This window comes from Mixophyes fleayi, chromosome 2, assembly GCF_038048845.1.
Source record: "Mixophyes fleayi isolate aMixFle1 chromosome 2, aMixFle1.hap1, whole genome shotgun sequence".
NCBI classification, from domain to species: Eukaryota; Metazoa; Chordata; class Amphibia; order Anura; family Limnodynastidae; genus Mixophyes; species Mixophyes fleayi.
The window spans coordinates 332382986-332398442 of NC_134403.1; the positions used below are offsets into that span (position 1 = coordinate 332382986).

A 15457-nucleotide genomic window follows, 5' to 3' on the forward strand; every position below is an offset into this window, starting at 1 on the left:
CTGCACACATAGGAGTTATTTGCAAAATAGGAACAATACATTTATTCAATGTATTTTTACAGCCGCTATCATAAAGTTAACTAGTTAAAGAAAACAATCCCAAGATATAAAGGTAGACAGTTTGAAAAATGATGAGTAGAGATGATCAAACTTTTTAAGCCAGTTTGAAATTCCATTCAACCATCACTGTTAAATCTACTGAAACTTTTGGTCAAACTAACTCGAAAATATTAAAATTCATTTTTTAAATTCCACCACCATGGTGTAGATTTTAGAACTGGTAAAATGTATGAGTTTGAACATGTACAAGCTTAAATGGCTGTATTTATAATTTTGAGCCGTTGGAGTCTGATATTCAAATTAGCTGTTTGCATGAAAAAAATGTTAAAAATACTGGTCAGTATAACCATCTAAGATCGAAAATGTTCATATGGTCTCAGGCATGGTTAAACCTGTCCGTCTTGTTTTAATTTGACTCTAGTCTTTTAGCCAACCTAAAGTTAGAGAATTTAGATAAAATTTTCGAACTTTAGAACTGGTTCATCATCAAAAAACTATTGTGCAGATATTTAAAACTGGAATAAAAGCAATCATTGACCACCTATTATTACATGAAAGTTGGAGCTGTAAGCTCACAGCGTCCAGTCACCTCACATCAAGGGAGGGCTGAATCCGCCCAGCTTTCTTCAATAGCGCTGGATAAGTATGCTCTCTCTCAGCTTGTGGCTTCAGGTAACAGGGGTGCTGGGAAAGATCCCTATCCCAGGATCCCATTTGTTACATAGGGGGCCAGTCAAATTTTTCACTAAACCACCTGGATGTGTCATTATGAAACTTATTGCAATTATTTTTCTATAATTGCATTTATTTTTAGCTATCAAAAGGCTGGCACAGAGAAGGAAAAATCATATATCATTAATAGAAAGGGACAGTTTATTGCAGCACACACCCCTATGCTCCACATGCCACCTTGTCTAATTGCAGAGAAGTCTTTGTTAATGGAGATACCAGAAGCCAGTAGAAGCTACCGATTTGATAATAGAAGATGCATATTACAAAATTGTTTATTGGATGCTACAAGAATATTATTACTGTAGGTGGCCATCTATTTGAAATAGTAAAAAAGACAGACTAAACAACAAGGAAGACATTTGTATATATTAAACTCTGGCTACCTCGTACATTGTCCCTAGATAAGCAGATGAATGCTCTATGTATAGCTTGAACAGTGACTGTGGAAAAAGGAAATATGTTAACAGATAAAGTCTGAACCAGTCAAAACCAGAGTAAACATTCCAAAGTAAGAACTGTGCGGCTTAACTAAGCCACTGTCTAGTTTTGTATTTAATTCATGTTTATTTACTAGCACAGTTCAATATACCAATTTCCAGTACCGTATAAAGGATAACATTGTAAATTGCATTTGAATATATATATAAAAGTAGAATTAAACATTAATGCATATACACACTGAACTACTTTGTACATTGGAGCAATATGATCCCTATCTCTTCATAAAGTAATATATAATTATTATGGCCTAAGATAACAGTAAAACTAACCTAGAGACCTGAGACCATATAGATAGTAGGTTTGAAGTTGGACCCAAAACACTGTAGGTTGCCATAATCCTTTTCTACAAATGGATGGGTGTCTAAATTTCTTTTCTCTATTTTTATTAGCCATAATTATTATTGTTTTATTTATAAGGTGCCACAAAAGGTCTGCAGCACCGTACATGAAATAATATATTTGTACACACCAAATATATTTTATGAGCATAATGAGGATCCAGCTGGAAGAGGAGAATGGGATTGTCTTCTACAATAGTTAAGGTGGTTATCCTGAGGCAAACATCACTGATGTTTGGAAACCCCAATGTGTACAGTCCCTGTAAAAACCACTGATTAAAGATAAATAGAGGATTTATGTAGATATATTCTTGTAAAAGATAACATACAATAAAACACCTCACAAAGGGGCATATTCAAGAAATAGTGAAAATGCACTTACCGTGAAATCCAGGACCCACAGTGTGTCCCGCATATTTATGAAAGGTGCATCGCGATATCTGCTGCTTTGCATTCCTTTTCATTTTTGGGAGCAGTCACCAATCTACAGTATGGTGACTGCTCCCAACCACAATCTAACAAGTTCCGATAACTTGTCTTGATAAAGCTGAAGCTGGCGTACACTATCATAATTGAAAGATTTCTGTGCTGTCAGCTCTGCTCCGAAGAGCAGAGCTGAACAGTGCATGTGTGGAGGGATCACATGATCCCTCCCTGTCACTCACCGCTCGCTCTCTTGCAGAGACAGAGCAAAGATGTCTGTGCGCATGTGTAGTTCTTCGAACTGCACATGCGCAATTCCAGTGTAAAGAAAAATGAAGAGGACCTGGAGGAGATCCGTAGACATCACGTTCCGAAGAGGCGGGGTAAGTGTGATTTTTTTTTATCACAGAAACAGCAGTTTATCGAACTACTGTTTCTGTAATCCGTTTTTAATACATTTGAGAAATAGTTCAATCCTTATCCATGCTATAAGGATTGATAACTATTTTTCATTTTTGATGAACATTGATAAATGTGCCCCAAAGAAATGCAATAGGAAGTTTGTTAAATATGGTGGGCACACAAGTACACACATAAACACTCATCCAAGCACCCGCATTGGTTTTGGACAATAGCTTAGGTAGCATAGTTATGCTGTAAATCTATCAAGTATATTAATCTGTGGATTTTTAACTGTTTTGAACATTTGCAAACTACAAGCACTAAACTATATAGATGTTGTTGCTGCAAACCTATCTTACATCAGCATGGTAGTTTATTTTCCTATAAAGATGTTATTAGTACATTTGTAGAAAGATTTAGATGGAACCATTTATAAATTTGTCCTTTGGTGAAAAAAATAAAACTCGAATGTAATTTTATGTTATCTCAAAACGAAGGTAAGTCTTAATAAATGAGGTGCAGCCACACAAAAACTCCCCTCTCATCGGGTGACAATAACGCGGCGCCTATGGCCTCCCACTGATTTCACCAGAACACTTTTTGTTATCTTAAGGATGTATGTAAGATTTCTGCGCATTACTGTGAAGGTCACCAGTATGTTCTTACAACGTCGGGATCCCTATACTTGTTCCAGAGGATGGGTCAGAAAGTAAAACAAAATGTGTCGGGACAGATGGTAACTATCGTGCAAAAGAGAAACAATATAGTAAATAGAAGACTTGTACTCCACAATCACTCAGATAACAATACAACAGGATTGTGAGAACAGTTAAGTTTGTGCTGTACTCCCTGCCTACTGCCTGCAGTACCTCCGTTGGCCTCTGCGTGGCCCACATCACATGTTGAGTCACCTCTTTCCTGAATCCTAGAGCCAGCCGGCTAATTAACTGCATAGCCCAGCCTTTCTGTGCACAATATTGTAATTAGGTAGGAGGGATGACCAGCACTGCCCTGACACAGGCACCCAGGCTCAGTTTCCAGTGTTAGCTGCTAGGAAAACTCCGAGTTTTCCTCCATGTCACAATACAGACGTTGCAAAGGTTCAGCTTAAGTGACTTGGAATATGTATATCAGAGTGCGGAGACACAGGCCAATGTAATAGGTCTGACCACTATCCTGTAACATGGGGAACCAGCTTGCCAGACCTGAAGATCTGCAGGAGCAAGGTTTGTGCGTTTACATGCACCTTTTTCTACACATTTTAGTATGTATTGTGCAGGATCGCAAGTATACAATATTGCATTTTAAGTTGTGCCCTTTATAGATCCCTCTGTGCAGCTCTAGTAAACGTGTGCATTAGAATAGAGCATTCTATTCAGCCTTGTCCTGAGCCCAGCAGTTGTATGTGCACAATGAGGAGAATATATGCACAGGAAGCCGGTATCTCTGCATGCTGCTGGGGTGCCTGTCACTGATTATTCCTCTGCAGCTGGGAAGTTTTAACCCTGCCCTCCTGATGTGAGGCTGCTGGGCTAGAGAATGGGCGCACACATATCTTCAGGCTAATTAGTGCCTTAACTGGACACAATGGATGGACAGAATGCAGAGTTATAGGCGTTTGCATAAATCGCTTAATGAATAGAGATGTGAACGTGCATTCCCCTGGGCCTGCTGTTTAATTAGTCAGATGATACTTACCTTACTGGCAGCACCTGTTATATGAAGAAGAAGAAGCACATAACAGTTAGGCCTGCACTGTTCAGTACAAGGGCTTTTTTTTTAGCCTATGTTGCTGGTTTTTAAGTATATTGTACTATGTTTAGCTTTTTTAACCTTTAGTACTTGTTTATGGACTGTGCATTTTAATGTCCGGGGATATTCTTGAAAGTGGTGGAAATGGTTTTATTGTGGTAAAATATATATATTAAAAAATGTTGTCTTATTTTTAAGCAGTTTAACAAAATTTGTGTCCAGGTTTTACAGATAATAGTCAATAGTGTAAAATGTCTCATGCTGACACTTTTTATTAACACTGTTTTTCTCCCAAATACTGACTTAACATCTATAAAAATAAGGTGCACATAAGTATTTTTTAGCAATGGAACATTATTTTGATGCTCCGTCGCTTCTGAGAATCTCCTGCTATGTATTGTTAGTTTCAGCTATATTTATAGTATATTGATGCATAATCATGATGTTTAGTGTTTATAAATGTATAAAGTATCACGCAATTTACAGCTGTAATCCTCATGCTAAATTCTCTTTTCCCTTCTACTGACACAATAATCCCAAACTACACAACCCTGTTTAATTGCCCAAGGTATTATCCCCACCCCACCCCAGTTCTCTTGGCCACAACCGCTGCTCCGGTCCTCCTGATGATCCCCCTCTCTGTACCATCTTCTTTCCTACACTGAAGTTCCTCATTCATCTTCACCATTGGGCAGCCCAGGGGGGATTACAGGGGCTAAGAATCTCACTCTAGACCAGATTTACTGATTAAACAAGAAGGGGATCTGTGAGGTGCCATTTCTATCTCGCACAAGCCCCACTCCTTTTTCCAGGGCAGGATTTATATATAATGTATGTTATAGGTACAATCTACTGTATATGATGTATAAGCAGAGAATATGAATCTTTTGGTGAAAGGTAAAGATGGAATCCCCCTGCACTTTATTGTGGTCATCACTTTCTCAAACCTGGACACTATGGTGTATATTTACTAAACTGTGGGTTTGAAAAAGTGGAGATGTTGCCTTTAGCAGCCAATCAGATTCTAGCTGTCATTTTGTAGAATGTAGTAAATATAAATATATTCCTATGGCTTATTCTGTCACAAACTGCCAACTTGAATGATATTTGAGTGACAGGATGAGAGTGAGGGGAGTTAAGCCAAGATACAGGTGTTTGGGGACAAAAGAAAGACAAGGTGGTATTGGGTACAGGAGAGAAGCCATGAATGAAGGAATTGGGGAGTGTGCATGAGATGATGCCTGTGACTAACTGAAGTAGTCCATAGTGATGGGACATTTGCTTCAGCAGAAAAAAGGAGGGAGGGTAAGAAGATATTTAGAGCTATCATCATCACCAGTTATTTATATAGCGCCACTAATTCTGCAGCACTGTACAGAGAACATTCACATCAGTCCCTGCCCCGTTGGAGCTTACAGTCTAAATTTCCTAACACACAGAGAGAGAGACTAAGGTCAATTTAATAGCAGCCAATTAACCTACCAGTATGCTTTTGGAGTGTGGGAGGAAACCTGAACACCCAGAGGAAACTCACGCAAACACAGGGAGAGCATACAAACTCCACACAGATAATGCCATGGTCAGGAATCGAACTCATGGCCCCAGTGCTGTGAGGCAGAGGTGCTAACCACTGAGCCACCGTGCTGCCCTACCTATAAACTGCATGATAATGCTCATGTAGAATTTAAGACTCTAAACTTCATGTTTATACGTTGTGTTAGTATTGTTGGAATAATTGACGGGATGTTTGTATTTTTTACACTTTGCATTGTAGGTGAATCTCTGACAGATATTGTGTATTGATCTGTCATCCTGTCCTCCTTAGAATATATTACCATCTAAAGCACTAGACGCTGCAGAAATATTTTTCAGAACACAACATGTGGCATATAATACAGAATTTTGCATTCCTCTGTACTAGAATAACATATATAAATAAATGTTAATAATAATAACATAACCTGTAAAAGTAGTATATTGCACAAATAAACTGCACTTTTTTTATTTATGCCTGAAAACTATTTGAATAATTTTAATACCATTTGAAATAAAATAAATAAAAATAAAATAAAAAAAAAAATATATATATATATATATATATATTTAGTGTATATGTGATTATCAAATCCAAAGCAATTCTTGGTTTGCCGCCTCTCCCTCTGTTAGGATTGCTCTCTAGAAATGTGTCTGATGTTTACATCTTTATGTACCTATCTAATGGCCATTAATATAAGATTTTACAGGCTGAACACACTCTCGAGGAGCATATTGCTTCCCTCTCCTTTCTCATCCCACTCTCACTTAGATTGTAAATATAAAATAGTGGACAATAGTTGTAAATGACTTATGGACATCTGTTTGTATGACATTGTAATCTGATTGTTCTTATCTGATTGGTCATCTTCAAACAATCATCATTTAATAGTACAATTTCAATTAGAAATAAAATGTATTAAAATAAATATATATATTTTGTAGGTTTCATCATTTCAGTGTCAGGAAATGAAAACATTAATGCATCTCTGTCCATATCCAAACTTAAATGCAGATGGCTGCATCTAAATGTGTATATCCACAATGCTAAGAACCTCTTGAACAGTAGAAAGATGTGTTAATTACAGAGCTTCTTATCTGTCCCCCGAGTTCCTCACATAAGTCATATTTTGAGTGCAGGGGATTAATTAACTTTACCGTCGGTGTTGGAGGTTAAATGAGACATTTTGTACAATGTTAGATGCTTCAGTGTGTAAAATAAAAAATATTGGGATGACGGTCGAAAGAGACTACGTTTCTTCACATTTATTCGGTTGTATTTTTTTATCCTCCCCAAAAAAATGAAGTACATGTACAATGTCAATAACAGTCATTTCAGTGGGGTAGTTCACATCCATGTGCTTTTAATACTTCACACTATGTAAAATGCAGCAACACATACCTGCTTTCTCTGTTTTTACCATCACCTTAAAAATGAAAATGCTCTCTGATTTTGTATTTGTTGTGTTCATTTCAAAAACACACACATGTAAATAATCCTGTAAGAACACAATATGAACTAGCTTTTTACTATAACTTTACATGTATCCTAAGCATTCTATATTATACTACAGTGTTATGTCTATAGTAGTGATTAGCAACTGGGGGCCCCATGGTGTGGTCCTTTAACATTATCCTTAATCTCAATAATAAGTTAAAACTATACGTTTACCCATGTGTTGTCCATTGCTGTAAGTTCCAAACATCCACAATTTCAGTGCAATATTATCAAAAATGACCCCATCCAAGCTCCTGTCTGTACATGTCAAGTACTGAAATGCACACCCTCTGTGGGTGTTAACGAGCCATTTGTTATATTTAAAGGGTCCTATAGCAAAAATAATAATTATTTAGGACACCTTTAGACTGGCAAAGAGAGGGTCTTTTAAGGTTTCGTTCAGCATCTTCCTATAAATTATCAACAATCCCCTCCCCCCCACAAAGACACCCCAACTGGAATAAACATCCTAAATCGGATGTAACAAATATGAAGTTCTTGGTATTCAGTCACCATGCATAATGGTCTGACATAAAGGTGAGGACATGTAAGTAGGTGTTTTATTAATTGGGTAAGAGACATTTGCTGATGGATCAGTGAGCTTTTATGCTCATCATAAAAGGGTGCGCAAAATATTTTACTTAAATTGTCTTGATATCGGACGATCAAAATCGGTGGCTGAGAACCATCATTGGTTCATAAGAGTTCTTCCATCTACCATGCTCGGCAGCATAGTAAGGAAGCAAGGGCACTTTGTGTACTTGGAGAAGCTGTCCAGATCATTTGGCAATTGGGCTTGATGACCAGATAGCATAGTGTGTGACCAGCACTACATGTGCATCTAAAATAAAACTGTTTTCCTGTAGTTTACAAAATGTAACTTAATATTAAATCTTACTACTCTGCCTGAGGGGACAGCAATGTATTACTATGAAGTGATTATTTTGCATTGTATCTAAATTGGATGTGATACAGTTGTAATAATCATTCATTCTGCCAGCTCCTCCCCTTCGTCTGTGCAATGAAACAAATCATTGTGGCTGTAATTTTAATTTGGGAAATGAAAGCTAGTGTCCGATTGGTTGTTATGGTCTATGCCACAGGTTTCCTCTGTACTAATTTTCATGTCTCCCACTAAATGACTGCTATTACACATACATGGGTAGGTGTTAAATATACAAATATATATGGATGGGAATAATTTATTTTGCTGACATTATTCGTTAAAAAGCAATAAACTTGCTTGAGTTGTACTTTACTAGCTCCAAGACCTTTTCTCCAACCAAGTAGTAAAATATTTCTCAAAAACATATCCTGTTTTGTGACTGCACCTACTTTGTGGAATTCCCTCCCTTGCACAGTAAGACTTTCCTCTAGTCTTCAAGCATTCACTGAAAACCCACCTCTTCAGACAAGATTATGATATTCCTCAAGCATCATCTTCATTTCCCTAGATTACCCTATTACCATCCTCTACACAGCTAACGCAAGACAACAACCTTCTGACCAACATTGCAACACACACAGCCCACTCAGTACTTTTACCTTTGCAGTCTGGCTGGTCCATTGTGCAATATGATGTAGCAAATGCCCTTGTGTTTCTAACTCCCATTGTCCTATAGATTGTAAGCTTTCGAGCAGGGTTCTCTTACCTCTCTGTCTGTATGTATTACCCAGTATTGTCTTATTAATGTTTGTTTCCAATTGTAAAGCGCTACGGAATTTGCTGGCGCTATATAAATAAATGTTGATGATGATGACTGTTCAAATCTTACTCCTGTTCTGTTACTATACAAAATCTTCTCTCTTGCTGTTGGTATCTATGAGAGCAACCGATTCCATACGTATGCTTTTGAAGTTGTTCTTGTTTCTTATACAGTAAATTGTTTTAATTGAAATCCAAAGCATCTTGGCAATTATGCTGTAGGCTCAAGTGAGAACAGCAAAAAGTGAAAACCCCTCGTTCAGAGTCATTAGTGCCATCACGTGCCTACTTTCACCCAACTGCACTTGGATGTACAGGAAGCACATGGATGTGTGAGCCAAGATAGCGGTGTTTGCACCAGCTTCTAAGTGTGGCTTAGATACACTAGCACATGCCTAATTTTGCACTGACGTACAGAAATGCGATTTTGTTTTCTTAGGGTGGGATTATTTAAGTGAGATAAAGGAGTCGAGATGGTGCCATGTCCTGCTTTCTCAGAGGGTGCACACTGTGTTTCTCCCCAAAGAAAGACTTTTAATGTCTCCACTGCTCAGTTCCCAGGGATCAGGTCTCGTCTTTATTCTTATGAGATGTATTTCCTTCTCCAGAAAAGCACATTTGTAGGTGCACTTTGACCAATGTAATAAAAAGCCTTCAAACATACTAAAGTGCAACATGTAATAAAGAGTCTCAATGTCCCCTCACTCTCATGATCATGTCTAACACCAACTACTGCTTAGAAACATAGAAACGTAGAATGTGATGTCAGATAAGAACCCCTTGGCCCATCTAGTCTGCCCATTTTTTTTTAGTCTATGGTAACCTCAAACCCTATTTGATTCTTTGTAAGGATAGCCTTATGTCTATCCCAAGCATGTTTAAATTGCTCTACTGTATTGGCCTCTACCACCTCTGATGGGAAAATGTTTAGCTTCAGTTATAAGAGGAAAAACTGCAACGTTTCAATGAATAAAGAGCATGGGAGACTTTAATGTGAAGTTGTTACTGTTTCTACCCTGCTCCTTTTCAGTGTATCCATCAACCCACAAAGCTAAACAGTGATTGAATCAATGGGGGAGTTTTCAAAGACTGTAAAGTTGCAGCGTACTTTGAAATGTGCTTGGTGTGCATGCAGGTGTATATGCATTTATAAAAAGGATTGTGGATAACAATTTGTGCTGTTCCTAGATGACCGTTTCTATGTCTTCGAATCAATTGTCCTCTAGTAATGCGCTTGGATTCACTTCTATTGTATGAGCTGTGTAGACCGTGAATACAGGATTAGTTATAGAAATGGACACACACAACATATATACTTGCATAAACCAGTCTCTAGAACTAGCACCTTTAGCGTTAAATTGAACATGGATGTTGCATGCAATCTTTGAACCGATATACTTGGTTACATTACTGTTGCATTGAATTTTAGAACTTATCCTCAATTTAGTTTTATGTTTTTGAGATTTATTGTTTGTAATGTTGTGTCAGTAATTCCAAACCACTTCTGACATGATTTTGCTTGGAAACACATTTCGATTAGCCTTATAGTTGTGATCATGATTTATTAAGTTTGCGTCTGGTCTCATTCACAGAATTTTTTATCTGTGGTGGTTATAATGATTTTTTTTTTGTAGTAGTCCATTTGGATGCATTTTGGATGTGCTATTTTTCTGCGTCTAACAGTCCTTTTGGCTTGCCCCAGCCAAAGGGCTATCAGAACAAAGCATAATCATAATAGATCTTTGGTCTTACGAACACTGGATAATTTGAGTTCATTTATACTAAATAGTGGAACAATCTTTGGAAAACATAATATTTTCTCTTTCTCTTCATTTTAAACTTATTTATAAACAAGGCTGTTGAAAAAGTCAAACTGAATGTTACCTAAAATCCTTGCTGCATTTTTTCTGTTGTATCAGTTACCGTTACTTCCTGCGTGACACTAGAGACTGGTTACACATATGGGAGTGTTAGACGTTTTGCTTCTGTTACATTATTATCCTCCAGTCCTCATCTGCTCTTTAAATTCATAGTGGGCCTCAGAGCCACAAACTACTGTATAACCCCTAACATATGTTGGAGATTTGACAGCTTTGATGTTGGTCTTCTTTGGTAATGAAGGGAAGGTAATGTGTTCCTGTTTTTAAATCCTGTGGAAGTGAGTGGAGTTTGTGGATAAATGGCCAAACTCACAAGATCTGGTTTTAAATTTGGTTACGCTTTAAAAAAAAAAAAATGTTATAGTCCAATTCACAAACACTGCAGACTGCTCTTGTGCATTAGGAGTTAACTCACAATTTAAAAAGGGTTCATTCTTTGTGTCTGGATCTCTCACTTTGGTCCTTTTTTAATCTAGCAGTTTTAAAAATTACTTCAGGGGCTAAATTTACTAAGCTGCAGGTTTGAAAAAGTGGGGAAATTGCCTATAGCAACCAATCAGATTCTAGCTGTCATTTTGTAGAAAGCACTAAATAAATGATAGCTAGAATCTGATTGGTTGCTATAGGCAATTTCCCCACTTTTTCAAACCCGCAGCTTAGTTAATCTAGCCCCAGGTGTTTGTGCATATGAAGTTTAGGTGCTTTTATTAAAAGAGACGACTAATATATTTTATAGTCAACTTTTGTGCATTTGGTCCAAAATCTGATGTATTATGTCAGATTTATACAGGGATAATGTGCAGTTTAAAGATCACAATGTCCTTCATAGCAACAGCTACATCCTGGATGTGTATTGTCCTCAGAGTTTGTTTAAACTCTGGCAGGTTAGCCATGACTTTTACTGCTGTGGTAGCAGAGAGTGCCAGTCAGCTGACAAAATGCTGCTGGTGACCATCCGATAATTGCACAGTGTGGTCTTACATCACTGTAAATGTTGATACAAGGAATGTCTTAAAATTAGTAAATGCTGCCCCTATGTGTCATTCACAGCAACAGTGCAGTAGTGTAGTACAAATGTTCTATAGATTTTAAATAATGTGCAAATCCCAGCATGCACTGCACACTAGAGATTGGTGAGCCTCAGGTTGCCGGCCTCTGCCATCATTCTTCATGTGTGAGTCATGGTAGTATTATTAATACACACGGTATTGGTCTGCGTTACTGGTACCGTGTGACGGACTAATGCCCATACAGGAGTTAGCGGCTTTGAATTTCTTCATATAAGTAAATCATAATATACTGTAATACCTTAGAACATTCCCTATTGGACAATTGTGATCATTTAGGCCATTCCCAGGAGCAATGCAGACCAGATCCAACCAAACCACACCCAGATCAATCCAGGCCACACCTCTGTCTTTAGACCACGCCCCTTTTAGTAGATGAAAATCAGGATGGTTTTCTGATTTGTGTTGAGAAGATCACATTTTAGTATTAAACTGTATTATACGCAGTGGAACCAGTCCTTTTATGTAACTAATGCCATGTTCATGATAATGCAGTTAATCCATTCAGTAGGAACCAGTGGCAGTCTTTTGGCTCTGTTTTACACGGCTGAGATTGAAGGCTTCGCTCTTCCACCTAAAAATGTGCAACATTCATAAAACATGGATTAGCTCCATAATGGCACATGAGAGTGAGTGAGAAATACTTATTATGTGCCACATGACGGGTCAGCTTGGAAGACCCTGCATGCAGCTGGCATAGTTGCCAGTATTTGAAAATAATTTCCAGAGACACTTAATGTCATGATGCATCCAGGTGTTTTAAAAGCTAACTTCAGAGATTTCGGTTGGTGATCATTTTAATCATCGTTAGATTATGAACAATTGATAAGATTACAGTGTTTTGTAATCTGGTATAAATACTCTGTGAAATGGACAAGAAAAAGATAATACACAAAAGCTATTTTAAAGAAGAATAGAAGCACTGGAAACATTGAATCATGTTAACAAGGCGCTAACTACCTTATAGGCAATAATGTGTTGGAGAAGAAAACCAATCAGAATTCAGACATCTTCTGTTTTAAATGGTTTTGTAATTCTGCACGGCGATTCTGGCAGTGCCACAGTGTGCATGATCATTGCAGTATTGATGGTGGGATCCGAAGATGAATGTCTTGCACAATTGCAAACTTCACCAAAACCATGCCATATTGTGATATTTGGTCTGCCTGCTCATTAATGTAAACCTACATTTTTTTTATTTATTTTTTTATACCCAGTATACAATACTGATTCTTTTTTTTTTTTTTTTTTACTTCAATAAATTTTTATTGAGTTTTTCAAAGTTAAATGGGGTACAGAAAAAAGAAAGGGTAACAAACACAGTTGAGGTAACAAACAAAAGGGTAATGAAAAAAACAAAAAAGGAACAAGAGGGGACACCCCCACGCAGGGGGGTGGGGGGGGGGGGTCACTCAATTGAAACAACGATATTATAGCATGCACGTTACTTTAAGAAGCATAAATAAAATATACACATTGGTCTTTTTCATAGTATGCCAGATGGGGAGACGTTAATACCTAGGTAGCTCACATAGCACACAGGCAGAGCCTAATCGTTAGGCTGGGGTTCCTCTATGAGGGCTGCTGGGGATGGAGAGGGTGAAATATTTGAAGCTACTCGTGCTCTACCGGAGCCCTCTGTAACATATTCGTGCCAGCTAAACCATTTGAAAATTGGATTGGAGGCGGATGACGTATAGGGCACATCCGTTGTTTCCATTTCAAAACTATACTGGATCTTAGACACGACCTTGGTGATGCTGGGGGGAGCAGGGGACTTCCAGTTCTGAGCAATTGCTGCTCTAGCAGCTATTAGTATGTGTCCTAATACATAGCGCTTATAGCTAGGAACCCCAGGCTGATAAATATGTAAGAGGGCTACCTTCGGGTCAAGAGTGACAGAAACTCGCAGGACCTCCGAAATCAAAGCGGATATCTCGCCCCAGAACGTCTGGATCACCGGGCATGTCCAAAAGACATGATAAACATCTGCTATCTGACCACATTGACGCCAGCAGAATTTAGACTGACTTGGCCATATCTTATGAAGGCGATCCGGGGTGAGGTAGAGCCGATTGAGGAGCTTAACATACATTTCGGTGTGATTGATGCATCTAGACATGCGGTGTGAGGAAATGTAGATCTTTTCCCACTGCTGGAGGGAGAGAGTCATACCAATATCTGTTTCCCAACGTGCCTGAGTCGGAGTCTTGGAGACTGGGACCAGGGACTGGGAATAGCGGTACCAGAATGTTATTCCTCCCCTACTACCCGCCTTTGTTAATCTATCTAGGACCTGAGCTGGAAATGTGGACAAGGCATGGGGGGTCCTGGAAGCCGCCCCCACCCAGTGTCTAATTCTCATATATTTAAACATCTCAGACTGAGGCAGATTGTATTTGTCCCTAAGCACGTCAAAGGGGAGGAAAAGGGTCTGCGCAAACAAATCCGCCAGAGAAACTATCCCTCTAATTTTCCATACAGTAATATTGATATCCGGTATGAGTTTCGACAATGCTTGGAGGGAAAGATTGCGAGAAGGGAGTACAACATCCTTGTGCTACCCAATAAATTTATCCCATACCCGTAAGGCATCCGAGATAGAGAGTAATTTACGGGTACCCGGTGGGTGGTCCGGCCTAGGAATCCAAAGAAGATCCAGCAGGGGGAATCCTACATATAAAGCCCTCTCGATATCAACCCATGGCTTGGCTGCAAGGGGTAGCGACCAGTCCCGGAGGTGACTCAAAACACAGGCATCCTGGTAAAGTGTTAAGCTGGGAAGCAATAAGCCGCCTCTTGACTTTGGTAAAGACATACGTTTGTATGTAAGGAGGGGGCGTTTCTGCCTCCAGACGTATGACATCATCAGAGTGTGGAACCTATCCATCATTCGTTTTGGTATAATATAGGGTATGGTACGGAAAATATACATAAGTTTTGGTAGCAACATCATCTTAAAAGCCGCTATGCGCCCCAACCAAGAGACCTCAAAATCAATCCAGTTCTTAGCCAGTGAGGAGAGGTGAAGATAGATCGGGGAAAAATTAACTTCAAACACCGCAGATAGGTTTGCCGGGATATGTATACCTAGATAAGATAGGGAGTCTTTAACCCACACAAAAGGAAATTTCTTTTGTAAGCTTGAAAGGGAAGATTGTGGTATATTAATGGGGAGGGCTTCAGATTTTGTAACGTTCAATTTATAGAATGATGCTTCGCTAAACCTGTCTAGGATGTGCTTCAAAGTTATCAATGAGGTCTCCGGGCTGGTTACAAACAGTAGGACATCATCAGCAAATAGGCATACCTTCTGTCTATGTGGATGGATGTCAATACCTGGGAAGTTATCTGCCTGCCGGATTGTGAGGGCCAGGGGTTCTATAGCCAAGACGTACATTAAAGGGGAAAGAGGGCACCCCTGCCTCGTGCCATTAGTGATGGGAAATGAGGATGATAGGAAACCGTTACTGAAGATTTTAGCGGAGGGGTCTTGATATAGGGCTAATATGGAGTGAAGAACTCTTCCCTGTATACCAAACTTACACAAGACCTCCTTCATGTAC

General features: G+C 38.7%; 1 protein-coding gene across 8 annotated transcripts in view; it reads left to right on the forward strand.

The window, feature by feature from the left end:
- SPECC1 (sperm antigen with calponin homology and coiled-coil domains 1) overlaps positions 1 to 15457 on the forward strand; it is a 286055-nt gene that overhangs the window by 129158 nt on the left and 141440 nt on the right. Inside the window, exon 1 of one of the 8 annotated variants that reach the window (XM_075196916.1) lies at positions 3454 to 3682. The exons of 6 other annotated variants lie outside the window; for them this stretch is intronic. In XM_075196916.1, the coding sequence (XP_075053017.1) occupies positions 3640 to 3682 (43 nt within the window). In that variant the 5' untranslated portion in view covers positions 3454 to 3639. Of the gene's footprint in view, positions 1 to 3453; positions 3683 to 15457 lie in introns of those variants that run through there. One more of the 8 variants, XM_075196919.1, reaches the window with a different exon arrangement.